General features: G+C 37.0%; 1 protein-coding gene across 1 annotated transcript in view; it reads right to left on the bottom strand.

Annotated features, from left to right (window-relative positions):
• Positions 1-5,215, bottom strand: part of LOC125241837 — a 43,024-nt gene extending 37,809 nt beyond the window's left edge. Inside the window, exon 1 of the mRNA XM_048150489.1 lies at positions 5,159-5,215. Coding sequence (XP_048006446.1) covers positions 5,159-5,176 — 18 coding nt within the window. The 5' untranslated portion in view covers positions 5,177-5,215. The remainder of the gene's footprint in view (positions 1-5,158) is intronic.
• Between the last annotated feature and the right edge of the window lie 9,768 nt (positions 5,216-14,983).

The following is a 14,983-nucleotide window of genomic DNA, read 5'->3' as shown; positions in this document are numbered from 1 at the left end:
GTAAAATAGGTTTTAGGGGGTGCTGATTCCAAAATTAATGACCAATGTGGAATCTGACATTGCTGACTGTCACTTTGACACAAAAGTCGTCATGGGTGTCGTAAAATAGGTTTTAGGGGGTGCTGATTCCAAAATTAATAACCAATGTTCAATCTGACGTTGCTGACTGTCACTCTGACACAAAAGTCGTCATGGGTGTCGTAAAATAGGTTTTAGGGGGTGCTGATTCCAAAATTAATGACCAATTTGGAATCTGACATTGCTGACTGTCACTTTGACACAAAAGTCGTCATGGGTGTCGTAAAATAGGTTTTAGGGGGTGCTGATTCCAAAATTAATGACCAATGTGGAATCTGACATTGCTGACTGTCACTTTGACACAAAAGTCGTCATGGGTGTCGTAAAATAGGTTTTAGGGGGTGCTGATTCCAAAATTAATGACCAATGTGGAATCTGACATTGCTGACTGTTACTTTGACACAAAAGTCGTCATGGGTGTCGTAAAATAGGTTTTAGGGGTGCTGATTCCAAAATTAATGACCAATGTTCAATCTGACATTGCTGACTGTCACTCTGAGACAAAAGTCGTCATGGGTGTCGTAAAATAGGTTTTAGGGGGTGCTGATTCCAAAATTAATGACCAATTTGGAATCTGACATTGCTGACTGTCACTTTGACACAAAAGTCGTCATGGGTGTCGTAAAATAGGTTTTAGGGGGTGCTGATTTCAAAATTAATGACCAATGTGGAATCTGACATTGCTGACTGTCACTTTGACACAAAAGTCGTCATGGGTGTCGTAAAATAGGTTTTAGGGGGTGCTGATTCCAAAATTAATGACCAATGTGGAATCTGACATTGCTGACTGTTACTTTGACACAAAAGTCGTCATGGGTGTCGTAAAATAGGTTTTAGGGGGTGCTGATTCCAAAATTAATGACCAATGTTCAATCTGACATTGCTGACTGTCACTCTGACACAAAAGTCGTCATGGGTGTCGTAAAATAGGTTTTAGGGGGTGCTGATTCCAAAATTAATGACCAATTTGGAATCTGACATTGCTGACTGTCACTTTGACACAAAAGTCGTCATGGGTGTCGTAAAATAGGTTTTAGGGGGTGCTGATTTCAAAATTAATGACCAATGTGGAATCTGACATTGCTGACTGTCACTTTGACACAAAAGTCGTCATGGGTGTCGTAAAATAGGTTTTAGGGGTGCTGATTCCAAAATTAATGACCAATGTGGAATCTGACATTGCTGACTGTCACTTTGACACAAAAGTCGTCATGGGTGTCGTAAAATAGGTTTTAGGGGGTGCTGATTCCAAAATTAATGACCAATGTGGAATCTGACATTGCTGACTGTTACTTTGACACAAAAGTCGTCATGGGTGTCGTAAAATAGGTTTTAGGGGTGCTGATTCCAAAATTAATGACCAATGTTCAATCTGACATTGCTGACTGTCACTCTGACACAAAAGTCGTCATGGGTGTCGTAAAATAGGTTTTAGGGGGTGCTGATTCCAAAATTAATGACCAATTTGGAATCTGACATTGCTGACTGTCACTTTGACACAAAAGTCGTCATGGGTGTCGTAAAATAGGTTTTAGGGGGTGCTGATTCCAAAATTAATGACCAATGTGGAATCTGACATTGCTGACTGTCACTTTGACACAAAAGTCGTCATGGGTGTCGTAAAATAGGTTTTAGGGGTGCTGATTCCAAAATTAATGACCAATGTTCAATCTGACGTTGCTGACTGTCACTCTGACACAAAAGTCGTCATGGGTGTCGTAAAATAGGTTTTAGGGGTGCTGATTCCAAAATTAATGACCAATTTGGAATCTGACATTGCTGACTGTCACTTTGACACAAAAGTCGTCATGGGTGTCGTCAAATAGGTATCCGAGGGTGTTTGAAAACTAATGACCAATTTGGAATCTGACACTGTTGACTGTCACTTTGACACAAAAGTGATCATGGGTGTCTTCAAATAGGTTTTCATGGGTACTGATCTCAATATTAATGATCAATTTGGAATCTGATATTGCTGACTGTCACTTTGACATAAAAGTCGTTATGGGTGTCGTCAAATAGGTTTCCACGGGTACTGTGCAATGTCAGGTTCCAAATCGGTCATAACTTTTTAATTCATTTCATTAATTTTGGAATCAGTACCCCCTAAAAACTATTTGACTACACCCATGATTCCTTTTGTGTCAAAATGACAATTAGCACTGTGAGATTCCAAAATAGTTATTAATTTTGGAATCAGCACCCCCGGAAACCTTTTTGACGACACCTATGACGACTTTTGTGTCAAAGTGACAGTCAGCAATGTTAGATTCCACATTGGTCATTATTTTTGGAATCAGCACTCCCTAAAACCTATTTTACGACACCCATGATGACTTTTGTGTCAAAGTGGCAGTCGGCAATGTTAGATTCCATATTGGTCATTAATTTTGGAATCAGCACCCCCGCAAACCTATTTGACGACACCCATGACGACTTTTGTGTCAAAGTGACAGTCAGCAATGTTAGATTCCACATTGGTCATTATTTTTGGAATCAGCACTCCCTAAAACCTATTTTACGACACCCATGATGACTTTTGTGTCAAAGTGGCAGTCGGCAATGTTAGATTCCATATTGGTCATTAATTTTGGAATCAGCACCCCCGCAAACCTATTTGACGACACCCATGACGACTTTTGTGTCAAAGTGACAGTCAGCAATGTCAGATTTCACATTGGTCATTAATTTTGGAATCAGCACCCCCTAAAACCTATTTTATGACACCCATGACGACTTTTGTGTCAAAGTGACAGTCAGCAATGTCAGATTCCAAATCGGTCATTAATTTTTAAATCAGCACACCCGAAAACCTATACTCGTGGTATATGCACTTGAAATGTGAAAGTGAAAATGCTGGAATGACATGTAAACCAAAAACAATTTGAGTGACATATAGAAGTAAAGTAATAAGCCTGGAATCGAAGTAAAGTGGAATTCAGATTACTTAAGTACTTGATTACCGAGGAATCCATACTACAGGAATCTATATTATACCGATTCCAAAGGAATGGATTACAGAGGTAATCATAATACAGCATTACAGTAATTTTCATATAACAAAAGCAAATATTTGGGATGGGATCTACTTTTATAATTAATTTTTTAAATAAATTTTAACATAATTGATATTATTTTGCGCTACATTCTAGTATTTTCGTACAAAATAATGTTTATTAGGAATCAAAAGTTTATATTGAGATAGTAGATTGTGGTTGTTATCAAAATTCCATAGAAAGGATCAAGATTGTTTTGTCCATTATTGTAGTGCGAGCGAGTGATAAGACGTGCTAGAAAGGGTCGGCATATTGGGCTCGCGCGGCGGGTAAAATACCTAATTTCGCCCGACGCCGAAATGTTATAACGCTCTTAATATCTCAAGGCGAAATCAGACCTTCTTCAGAGAAAGTAGAGGCACTAAACAACTTTCAACAACCTACGAACGTTCACGAATTAAGGAGGTTTATTGGGCTTGCCAGTTATTTCCGAAAATTTATAATGTCATTTGCGACTCGAATTGCACCACTCACACGTTTACTGAAAAAAAATCAGCAATGGCAATGGTCTGATCAACAACAAAAGGCATTTACAGACATTAAAACCTCATTAACTCGTGAACCCGTACTGGCTATCTATAACCCGGCATATGAAACTCAATTACACACTGATGCATCAAGCCATGGAGTAGCCGGTATATTATTCCAAACTCAACCAGATAGTTCTTTAAAACCTGTCGCTTATTTTAGCAAACAAACCTCTGATACTGAAAAAAAATATCATTCATACGAATTAGAGGCCATGGCGGTGGTCCTAAGCATCAGAAAGTTTAGGGTGTATTTGTTAGGACGGCCCTTCATTGTATACACAGATTGTCAAGCACTTAGTACTACATGGACTAAAAAAGATATGTTGCCTAGGATAGGACGCTGGTGGCTCGAATTACAAAGCTTTGATTTTTCAATACGTTATAGGCCGGGTGTACAAATGCAGCACGTAGACGCCCTGAGTCGCAGTCTCCTCCCTATACAACATATCACTGAGGAGAATTGGGTTACCTTACCGCTGTGCAATGGGACGATCCAAAAATACAAAACATAGTTAAAAATATAAAACATCCTGATTATAAAGACAATTACATGGTAAAAGATAGTATTTTATATAAAAAAATTGGTACTGAGCATAAAATTGTAATTCCTAAATCGGTTCGCTGGCGCGTAACAAAAATGTTTCACGATGATAATGGTCACCTGAATGAAAATAAAGTCATAGAACTTATACAACGCGATTATTGGTTTGAAAAGTTACGAAAATTTGTTACTAAGTACGTTCGGGCGTGCATATCTTGTCAATTTGCAAAAAAGCCACCGGGTAAACAACGAGGATACTTAAATCCAATTGATAAGGGTAACATTCCATGGCACACGTGGCATATCGACCATTTGGGTCCTTTTTGTTTGTCAAAAAATAAAAACAGTTACCTTTTAGTCGTCGTAGATGGATTCACCAAGTTTACCTGGTTACAACCAGTACCAAATACATGCACGGCGCACGTTACGGCTACTATAAATTTACTTTCAAGAGCATTTGGATATCCAACTCGCGTTATTACTGATCGCGGCAAAGCCTTTACTAGTCACGAATTTGAAAATTACTGCATCGAAAAACAAATTCGGCACATTCTTAACGCGGTAGCATGTCCACGAGCGAATGGACAAGTAGAACGTTTTAATAGAACAATATTACAGTCACTGATAGCTTACACCGGTGAAAAGGATGATGATGATTGGGAACAGTATATAACACAAGTAGAAAGAGGAATTAACACTACTATTAACAGTACCACACAAAAGAGTCCGTTTGAATTAGTTTACGGTTTTAAACCTAGGTTTGAAATTGATCTACCGAATAAAAAACAGGCCGTTGTTAACTTACCTGAATTACGAGCTCATGCACAAAATAATACTGAAAACGTTTCTCAGAAAAGTAAGGCTAGGTATGATAGACGTAGATTGCCCAGTATTAACTACAAGGTAGGAGATTTAGTTCAAATACAACGTAAGATAATAAAAAAAGGCCTTACCAGTGGCAAACTTGGCATATCGAAACTTTAAGTCGGTCTGGCGGATGGTTGGGTCCATCCGATTGGTCTCGCTGCTTACAAACGGTCTGGTTACAGGTCCCTGCGTATCATATACCAAAATCAGGCTTGAGAAAATGAGGTAAGTTAGAGTCGTTTTTTGCCAACTTTGTCGCGTCTAGTAAAAGTTATATTTATAATAAAATATACATGTACTTACGCAGTGTAAATAAAATTCATAGCTTAAAATTAATCTTGCACCACATATAAACTTTCATTTTTTTATTTCCTTAGAAGTAAAATTTTTGAAAGTCGCTTATTACGTCAAGTATACAATATACACGTAGCTTAATGTAGAAAATTCAAGTTTTTAGCTTTTATAGACCCGGAATATTTCGATTCTACTAATGCTCATATCGAAATTTTAAGTCGGTCTGGCGGATGGTTGGGTCCATCCGATTGGTCTAGCTGCTTACAAACGGTCTAGTTATAGGTCCCTGCGTATCATATATCAAAATCAGGCTTGAGAAAATGAGGTAAGTTAAAGTCATTTTTTGCCAACTTTGTCGCGTCTGGTAAAAGTTATGGCCGGCGGAAACGGTCTGGCATTGATGATAACCAATTTCTAACAACGTGCTCTAACACATATATAAAAATCAGCCTTGAGAATTTAAGGAAAGTAAGCACTTTTTTTTTCACCTTCATCACTTGATAGCAAAAAATTGGCCGATGGGCCGAACTAGAAAATATGCACACATTAACCGCCGATATGAACTCTACATTGTCCCAAAGTTTCATCCTTGAGAATTTGAGGAAGGTCTGGCGGGCCTGGGCTCTGGGTCTATAATTAATGAAGCAAATTATAATTTTAATGATGTCGTTGTTTTTTCTAGATCTGTTTAATGTTTGGCACTATTAGATTCACTAATGACAATCCTGGGTAGTAGGTATCACGTGGGTGGACTAGCGATGGATAATAGGATTAGTAGGTAAAGAAATATTTGACATTTTGACAAAACATTAATTTATTTTTCCAAACTAATCAACAACGTTTACTGCGGTTGGTGGTACTAAATCATTATAGACAAACTTGGTTAAATAAATAAACTAGAATTGGTTTAGTCTTCATTAACTGTTATCAATACTGGTTCAAAGTCTGGTCTGGCTCAGTCAGTAGTGACCCTGCCTGCTGCGCCGCGGTCCCGGGTTCAAATCCCGGTAAGGGCATTTATTTGTGTGATGAGCACAGATATTTGTTCCTGAGTCATGGATGTTTTCTATGTATATAAGTATTTATATATTATATATATCGTTGTCTGAGTACCCACAAACGTAATATTTATTATTTATTTATTTATTATTTATTAAAGTGCAAAGTTTATTAAGTACATGTAATAAAACTCAAATCATTCTCTTTCGGAAAATTGCAAATATATTTCAAATGAATTGTGTGATCAAGGTTTGCAAATCATACTTTTTTATCGATAGTTGGTATTTCATCGACCATGCCCACATCTCTACGACGAAGTCTCGGTCAAGTGATTTTTCTAATTTTCAATTATCCTTGTCAATATTATTATATGCTCTATTCTAATTGAAATTAGGTTAATTCTTACAAAATATATAAATGAAGTCTTGTGGGGAGTGCGTCTTTTTATGAATAAATTGATATATAAATATCGACCCTATTGTAAACCACATTAGGTAACTTCTTAAACAGCAAAAAATCGAAGTCTCGTGGGGAGTGTTCGTCACGTAATTTCTACCCACCAACAAATTTCAAATCGATTGAATTCGATCACATAAATCGATATTCGATGACGTATGACAAAAATATTATCATTTAGATAATAAAAAACCGGCCAAGAGCGTGTCGGGCCACGCTCAGTGTAGGGTTCCGTAGTTTTCCGTATTTTTCTCAAAAACTACTGAACCTATCAAGTTCAAAACAATTTTCCTAGAAAGTTTTTATAAAGATCTACTATTGTGATTTTTTTCATATTTTTTGAACATAGGGTTCAAAAGTTAGAGGGGGGGGGACGCACTTTTTTTTCCTTTAGAAGCGATTATTTCCGAAAATATTAATATTATCAAAAAACGATCTTAGTAAACCCTTCTTCATTTTTTAATACCTATCCAACAATATATCACAAGTTGGGGTTGGAATGAAAAAAAATATCCGCCCCCACTTTACATGTAGGGGGGGTACCCTAATAAAACATTTTTTTCCATTTTTTATTTTTGCACTTTGTTGGCGTGATTGATATACATATTGGTACCAAATTTCAGCTTTCTAGTGCTTACGGTTACTGAGATTATCCGCGGACGGACGGACGGACGGACGGACGGACGGACGGACGGACAGACAGACATGGCGAAACTATAAGGGTTGTCCTAGTTGACTACGGAACCCTAAAAACAGTAATACCTATAACAATATTAAAATTACTTACAAATGAAATATTATGCCATCTTTTTGCAAACTTGAGGCATTTGAGCGCTTATTACAAGTGTTCACAGCACACGCGGGCATTTTTAATTACCAGTGATATGTGTCGTGGCGATTCTGTGAATGAGCATGAATCGATTGTGAAATTGTATTTACGTGACTTTATGAACATTTGTTCAAGTTTTTTGGCAGAGGGGTAAGTAACTGAAAGGCTACTCCAGTCTTTATTTCCTCCGAGAGCGAGCCAGATTTCGATCGGACGTCCATGCGCTCAAGGCCACGTCCACGACCGTCGACCGATAGTTTGCACGGTTAAAGCTAGGAACATACTACGCGGACGTCCGTCGTAAATCGACCGCGGACGGGGATCTGGACAATGAATCTTATTACCCCAAGAGCTATCCGGTCTTGCTACTACTGGGAAAATAACTTAATTCTATAACAGTACTTTTTATGTCACCAAAAATTAAGTTTGGTAATTTGGTATAGTTTTTTTAGTTAAGCCACCAAAATTTGTGACAAGAAACGTATAATATAATAAAAAAAAGATTATTTTAATTCACTAAAAATCAGGCGAAAATAGTATCAGGACTTTTGTTTTAAATTCGACTACTTTAATTTATGACCTTTATAACACATTAAGAAACCACCTATTTTTGTGAATGATACTTTGTAGTAGCAAAAAGCAGAGTAATTAAATTAGTTATGACACAAGCAATAAAAGGACAAGTGAAGTTATGATTGTTTTGTATCTACATTATGTGTTGAAACACTATTTCTGCTGAAACCACCCTAAAAACAAAACGGAAGTTCAGTATTTTACTAGCTCGGAATAAAATTCAGGGCAAAAATTATATCAGCAAAAAAATTGGAACAGACTTTTCGTTAAGATCAAAATAAAGAAGAATAAAAAATAATCCACCTTTAAATGCACGCCAAGAAGCGCTAAAACCTGTACTGAAAGAAGTATTTTCATATTTTTCATTTACCTACAAACTCTACTATTGACGATGTCATTTTCTGCATTATTTCAAAAGTTAGTTATTCATTCGTATTTTCATTACATCGCGGTATAATAATATATTTCACCACCTTTACTATCGCTTACATAGCTCAGTTATAGTAGCGTAAGACGATGGACGCGCTTCTGACCTGACATCGTGGGTTCGATCCTCGGCAGTGGAAATCTTTTATTTCTTGTTATTATTTTTTTATCTTTTATACCCTTATCAAACCTCTTTTTAAATATTGGTTTTTTTAGTATTAGATTTACAACCCATTTCATTGAAATTTTGTTAGACATATGTAATGCAATAATTTTAATAATTGTCTTTCAGTATTATTATTGATTGAAGGTTCAACATCGTTCCTACTAACCTCAATACTCTGTCTTAGCTAATAATCGCTAGACGTTATGCCCTTGTAATAAGGATTACAAATGTACAGTGACAGTTGTCCGGTATGACTCATAGATTTATATATTATTAAGCTAGATTGAGTTGTTAGGCCAAAAAGTGTGTCCACACTCATGTGGAATACCTTGTAACGAATTGGTAAGTCATTATTATGACGCCATAAAACCAAAGATTTGCGCAATTAAAAAAAACCTTGACCCTGAGAGTTGAAACCCTGAGAGGGTAAAGTTGGGGCTGGTGTCCCTCTCGCACTTATTGCCACTGTCAAAATTATTTGAATGACGTCATCACTGTCATTATTTGGGGATACCAGTCAATATTCAAAGTTACTACCAAATCTACTAATACCGAATTAAAGGTTTTTTTTAATTGCGCAAATCTTTGGTTTTATGGCTTCATAATAATGACTTACCAATTCGTTACAAGGTATTAATATCCTTGCCTCGATTGTGGCCTCGATATAATACAAAAATAATTTAAGAATTTTATAAACTTAGTTATCATACAGGTAAAAATACTACTACTATAGTAATCTCTTTAACACTGGTCACACGTGCGAGAGGGACACCAGCCCCAACTTTGACCCTCTCATGTGGACACACTTTTACTAGTCTGATAAGAACGCCTTTCTGCACCGGTGATAAAGTTCAATTTAGTATGGCAAAAAAAGTGTGAGCTGTCCCTATTGAAAATCCATGGTATGACTCAATGAAAAATTGGCTAAATAGTAATCAGAAAACAAGCAAAAAGGGTAGAATATATTTCTATAAGTTATTTCTTTGGATTACATTACAAAATGAATGTATTATACATTATAATACTCGTTGTAATTGTATAGATTTAAATAAATAATTTTATTAGTTCAAATTAATGACCGTCAAGGAACAAAAACTATTGAGTCGCTATTAGACCGTTTTCACATTATCCGATCCGATAACGGATGTCGGAAGGATATCAATAGAAGAATCCAAGATTCCGCCTGTAATGTATCGGTCCGACATCCGATATCGGATCGGATAATGTGAAAACGCACTTAGGTCTACATTTTACACTTTTTAAAACCAAGATTAATTAGAGTCAGTTGTATGGTCGGTATGTAGTGTAAATAAAAAGTCGAAAAGTCGTAGGTCCTTTCTATACTTTTTGCTATGTATTTTATATTTCAATAGGTAGGCTTTTGTACCCATATTACAGTATTTACAGTACTTTAAATATGTGCTATCCTATAATTAAATTTGAACACTCGCGTAGACACTTCTAATATTATTTGAATGGCATTACCAACATTAAATCTCCTTTTGAAAATAAATTTTAAAGAATATCCCACTATCAGATCAGAGCCACTGGTATTTAATTTAAAACAAATTCCTATAATAAATAAATTCGATTAACCTTTGGGTTGTCTGCTGTCGAATTTAATTATTTTCATAGAAAATATTTTAATTTGTATCTTTCCAGCTCGAGATTCTTGGAAGCCCTGTATTTTTTTCTTTGTGACAACAAGATATGACATTTATTTCAGGAAATTTACACATACAAACATTACATACATTTATTGTAATAAACGGAGTACAAGTGACCAAGATAAAGATGATACAGTAGGGTATTTTTAAAGTTTATGTAATGAAGAAGTAAAATTGCGGCCTTTTTAGGTATTTCTATTTATGGAATAAATTGGAAATATCTAATACATACATACTTATTATATATTGGTAGCGGCTCCATTCGTTCAATATTCGTTCGCAATTCATTTTGACATATAAGTCATTTGAGCATATTATGACAAAAGGTATTTTGATAAAGAGTTTTTAGTGTGTCGCAGTTCCATTTGCAATTTTGATACCTAGGTCTTTATACACTAAGTTGGTTATGGTATGAACGATTTTTTTCCTAAGCAGATAAGAATTTAACGTTATTAGCATCAACAAGAATGTTATAAATGCAATTTAGACCTAGATTTTTAAAACATTTTTGTTATGAATTGTGCGTCCTTGTATTTAATGTCATTGCAGTAGCTTGTACTCATCAACTTATAATATAAATAAAACAGTAAAAAAATGAATTAAAAAAGCTGTAATATCTACGTATGCGACGACTGAGATTTGAACTCGTGACCTGTGGCTTGTAAGTCTAACGATAATCGCCGGGGCTATACCTGGCCGTGACATATGGGTCGAAATTAGACTTTGCATAGCTTTCGCGTGTTTGTAACAAGCGTTGCTTCAACGATTCTGAAGAATGGAAAAATACATTTCACAAGATGACGGAGATCTGTCAAATGGTAGAAGAGAAAAACGTGAGATAGATGTATGTACTGACAAGTATATACTCTTTTCGACGACTGTCAAATCGCATTCCTAAAATAAATATGTAATTTTTTTTAATTACTTCGGACTTTATTATCGGTGGGAAACGTCTGTTTTTAATCTACCTAAAATATTACTTATGTAGAAACAGGCATGTAATGAGGAGGAACACTCAAAGGATATGACAGATGGCGCCACCCTATTAGTCCGTGAGAAGTGAGAGCGAGAAGCTGATAAATTATGTTTTTTCTCTCTCTCACATATGAATGACAGTGACATGCCTAGACTCTTGCATAGGCGCCGCCTGGCGGGGTAAAATGTCAGTGTGCCTCCTCATTTACGTTAATGTGTAATAGAAGAACAGAATAAAAAGCATGCGACACGGCTCATCCCCTACTCTCGGCCCAGCTCCACTGGCGTGGTGGTTTGCCATATGGATTCCTAAATGTAAGACACTAAGGTCCAAACCAAACCACGCAAAAAATGTAAATATATTATTAAATTAAAATATTAAATAAAGGTCAAACTTATTGGGTGGATTATCATGCTGTTAATATTGTTAAATAGGGACAATAAAAGTCAACCTCGTACTATTAACTGTTTCGAATTTGCCCTGTCAAATATTTAGATTTTTTTATTTCCATATAAATATGTTGGTGGTTTTTATATGTTAAATATCTGAAAAATTATGTGCTATTCATTTCTGCTTAAAAATATCTGTTATTATATTAGCTCTAGAGCACGTTAGACAAAATTCAAAAATTCTATATCAATAAAAATAGTCTTATTTCCCGCCATATGTATAGGTGGCTTCGGGTTGTAAACCTTAAAACGGATTTTTTTCTACATGTTTCCACCATTAAATTACTGTTAGGTATTTTGCTGAAGGAAAACGCTTATTTTCTGGGCGCAGTTTTTTTTAATATCTTCCATTCCAAACTATTGGTGGATTCGAAAATATAGGTTTTTTAAATTGCGATTAAGCGCTGTATATGAAATAAAATTACTGTTATAGAATTATTTTCAAAAATATCGTACCGGTCTTAGGCTATATACTTTTAAACGAGCAATTCTTGTATATTTATTTATTTATTTATTTATTTATTTATTTATATATACCGACGATCTCGGAAACCGCTCTAACGATTTCGCTGAAATTTATTATGTGGGGGTTTTCGGGGGTGAAAAATCGATCTAACTTATCCTTAGGTCCTGGAAAACGCGAATTTTCGAGTTTTCATGCGTTTTTCTTCGCGCGCCATCTCGTGTGCAGTAGTTGTACTGTTAAGACAGAATTCTTTCGGTCGATGTAAGTACTATTTATTGCAAACACTAGATGGCGACACAGCTCAAGGCTAACACGAATAGAAAAATACACTATTTGAGCTTTTGTGGCAAAACGCGCGCCATCTCGTGTAGAGTAGTTGTGTTGTTAAGACTGAGAATTCTTTCGCTCGATGTAGGTACTATTTATTTTTGAACTAGATGGCGACACAGGTCAAGGATACGAAACAGAACCGAGCGAAGCTCGGTCGCCCAGATATTATACACTTAACCGTGCAAACTATCGGTCGACGGACGTGGACGTGGCCTTGAGCGCATGGACGTCCGATCGAAATCTGGCTCGCTGGATGTTTTGTTCCGTGCACACTGATCGGTCGCGGTCGCGGTCGATTTACGACGGACGTCCGCGTAGTATGTTCCTAGCTTAAGTGTATATTCATTGTCCAGATCCCCGTCCGCGCTCGCGCGACGACGGACGTCTGCGTAGTATATGTTTCTAGCTTCAATGCTCTTTGCGTACGGTCAAGTGTTAGCACTATTAAGTATATAGCTAAGCTAACAAACGACGGCACCGTATCGCCACTATGGATTTTTTCACGTAAGTGAGAGAGAGTTATTTTTTGCTCGCTCCCACTTACAGGTGCGGTGCGGCCCATAAAACGTAGTGATTCAATGCTCTTTGGTGCGACCGTGTGTTAGCTACTTTAGCACTATAAAGTAGCTACCAAATGACCGCACCGAACACGCCAGTGGGAGTGATAAAATACCTCTTTTTAGGGTTCCGTACCTCAAAGAGGAAAAACGGAACCCTTATTAGGGTTCCGTACCTCAAAGAGGAAAAACGGAACCCTTATAGGATCACTCGTGTGTCTGTCTGTCCCTCTGTTACAGCCGATTTCTCCGAAACTACTGGACCGATTTACTTGAAATTTGGTACACATATGTAAACCTATGGCCCAAAGACGGACATGTAATTTAATTAAATGAAATTTAATCATAGGGGTCACTTTTGGGGGGTAAACTTGAAAATTAAAAATCAAAGTTATTAAAACTATATTGTGTTATATATCAAATGAAAGAGCATTTTATGAGCATTGGAAATATATTTTTTTTTTTTTTAATTTTGGTACTTTAGAAGTAATTTAAGAAAATAGACAAAAAATGACCATTCCCCCCCCCCTTATCTCCGAAACTACTTAGCGTAAAATTTTCAAAAAAATACACGAGATAGCCCTCTACCTGTAGATTACAGGAAAACCTATTAGAAATCTACAGTCAAGCGTAAGTCGGACTTACGAGAAAAAACTCAAATTAAGATTTTCACTCACTGACGCTGCAAGCAGTACTAAACGTCTTAAAATTTTGTAAGCGTGATGGACAGGTAGAAAGAAATTCATTTCTGTCTTTTTCTTTTTAGAAATTGTTCAATTTTTTTTTTCATTTGCCAAAACGACTTAAGTTTCTACTAAAAAGGAGGCGCTTAAGACCGTTTGTAAGTGGACTGAGCAAAATTTTGTTCAAATCGGTCCAAAAAAGGTCTCTGTTGACGAAAACATAGAATTTGTGCCAACGACAGCCCAAATCTGAAGTCCATTTTGCTCTATCTCTTATCGTTTCCGAGATATATACGTAAAGTCTTGAAAGTGCGAAAAGTTAACTTTGCCATCACAGTCGTTCAGGCGCTCATGAGTTCTTTGCATGGAAAAGTCGAAAACCGACTCGCACTTGACCAATGTTCATAGAATGTGTTGTGGTTTTTTACGCGGGTCCGCGACTGACGACGTTCGAATGTTTTGTTCGGAAATGTTTGAGGGTGGTTTCTTTGAAACGTCGCCGGCGGCGGGTGGTTCGACGGGCGAAGGTCACATGTCACATGTGACGGGCCAGAGAAACCAGGGCCCGCGCCGCAGAGGACGCGCTGAGGGGGGGGGGCGGTGCCTACAGCAGTTGTAGTTGTATGCATACCTAGCTCACGCACACAGACGCGTCCGCTGGCGCTGCCAGGGGCGGCTCACTCCGCTATCCTATCGCCGCGCTACAAGTATAATATCCTGGCGGCCGCGAGCTGTGGCCGCGAGTTCGCAGCCTACTCAGGGGTGGCGCACATTCTCACGGAATGCACGTTCGCATTTTCTATTGTTACTTTACGTCGCGAGGTTTTTTAAGCGATGTCCGCGGGTGGAATGGCTAATAATACTTAATTAAATAGACATATTGAATAAAATAAATACCAAAAGATATTCTTATACAGATCTACTACTGATTAAGTCCCACGGAAAAGTTCAATAAGGCTTGTGATGTTGGAACCTTGAACAAAAATATATAAATACAGCGTATATACCTAGAAAGTACTCAAGACTTGAATATAATAATA

The sequence above is a fragment of the Leguminivora glycinivorella genome, chromosome Z (genome assembly GCF_023078275.1).
Source record: "Leguminivora glycinivorella isolate SPB_JAAS2020 chromosome Z, LegGlyc_1.1, whole genome shotgun sequence".
NCBI classification, from domain to species: domain Eukaryota; kingdom Metazoa; phylum Arthropoda; class Insecta; order Lepidoptera; family Tortricidae; genus Leguminivora; species Leguminivora glycinivorella.
The sequence above is the reverse complement of the archived record's forward strand: the minus strand, read 5'-3'. Positions and strand labels throughout refer to the sequence as shown.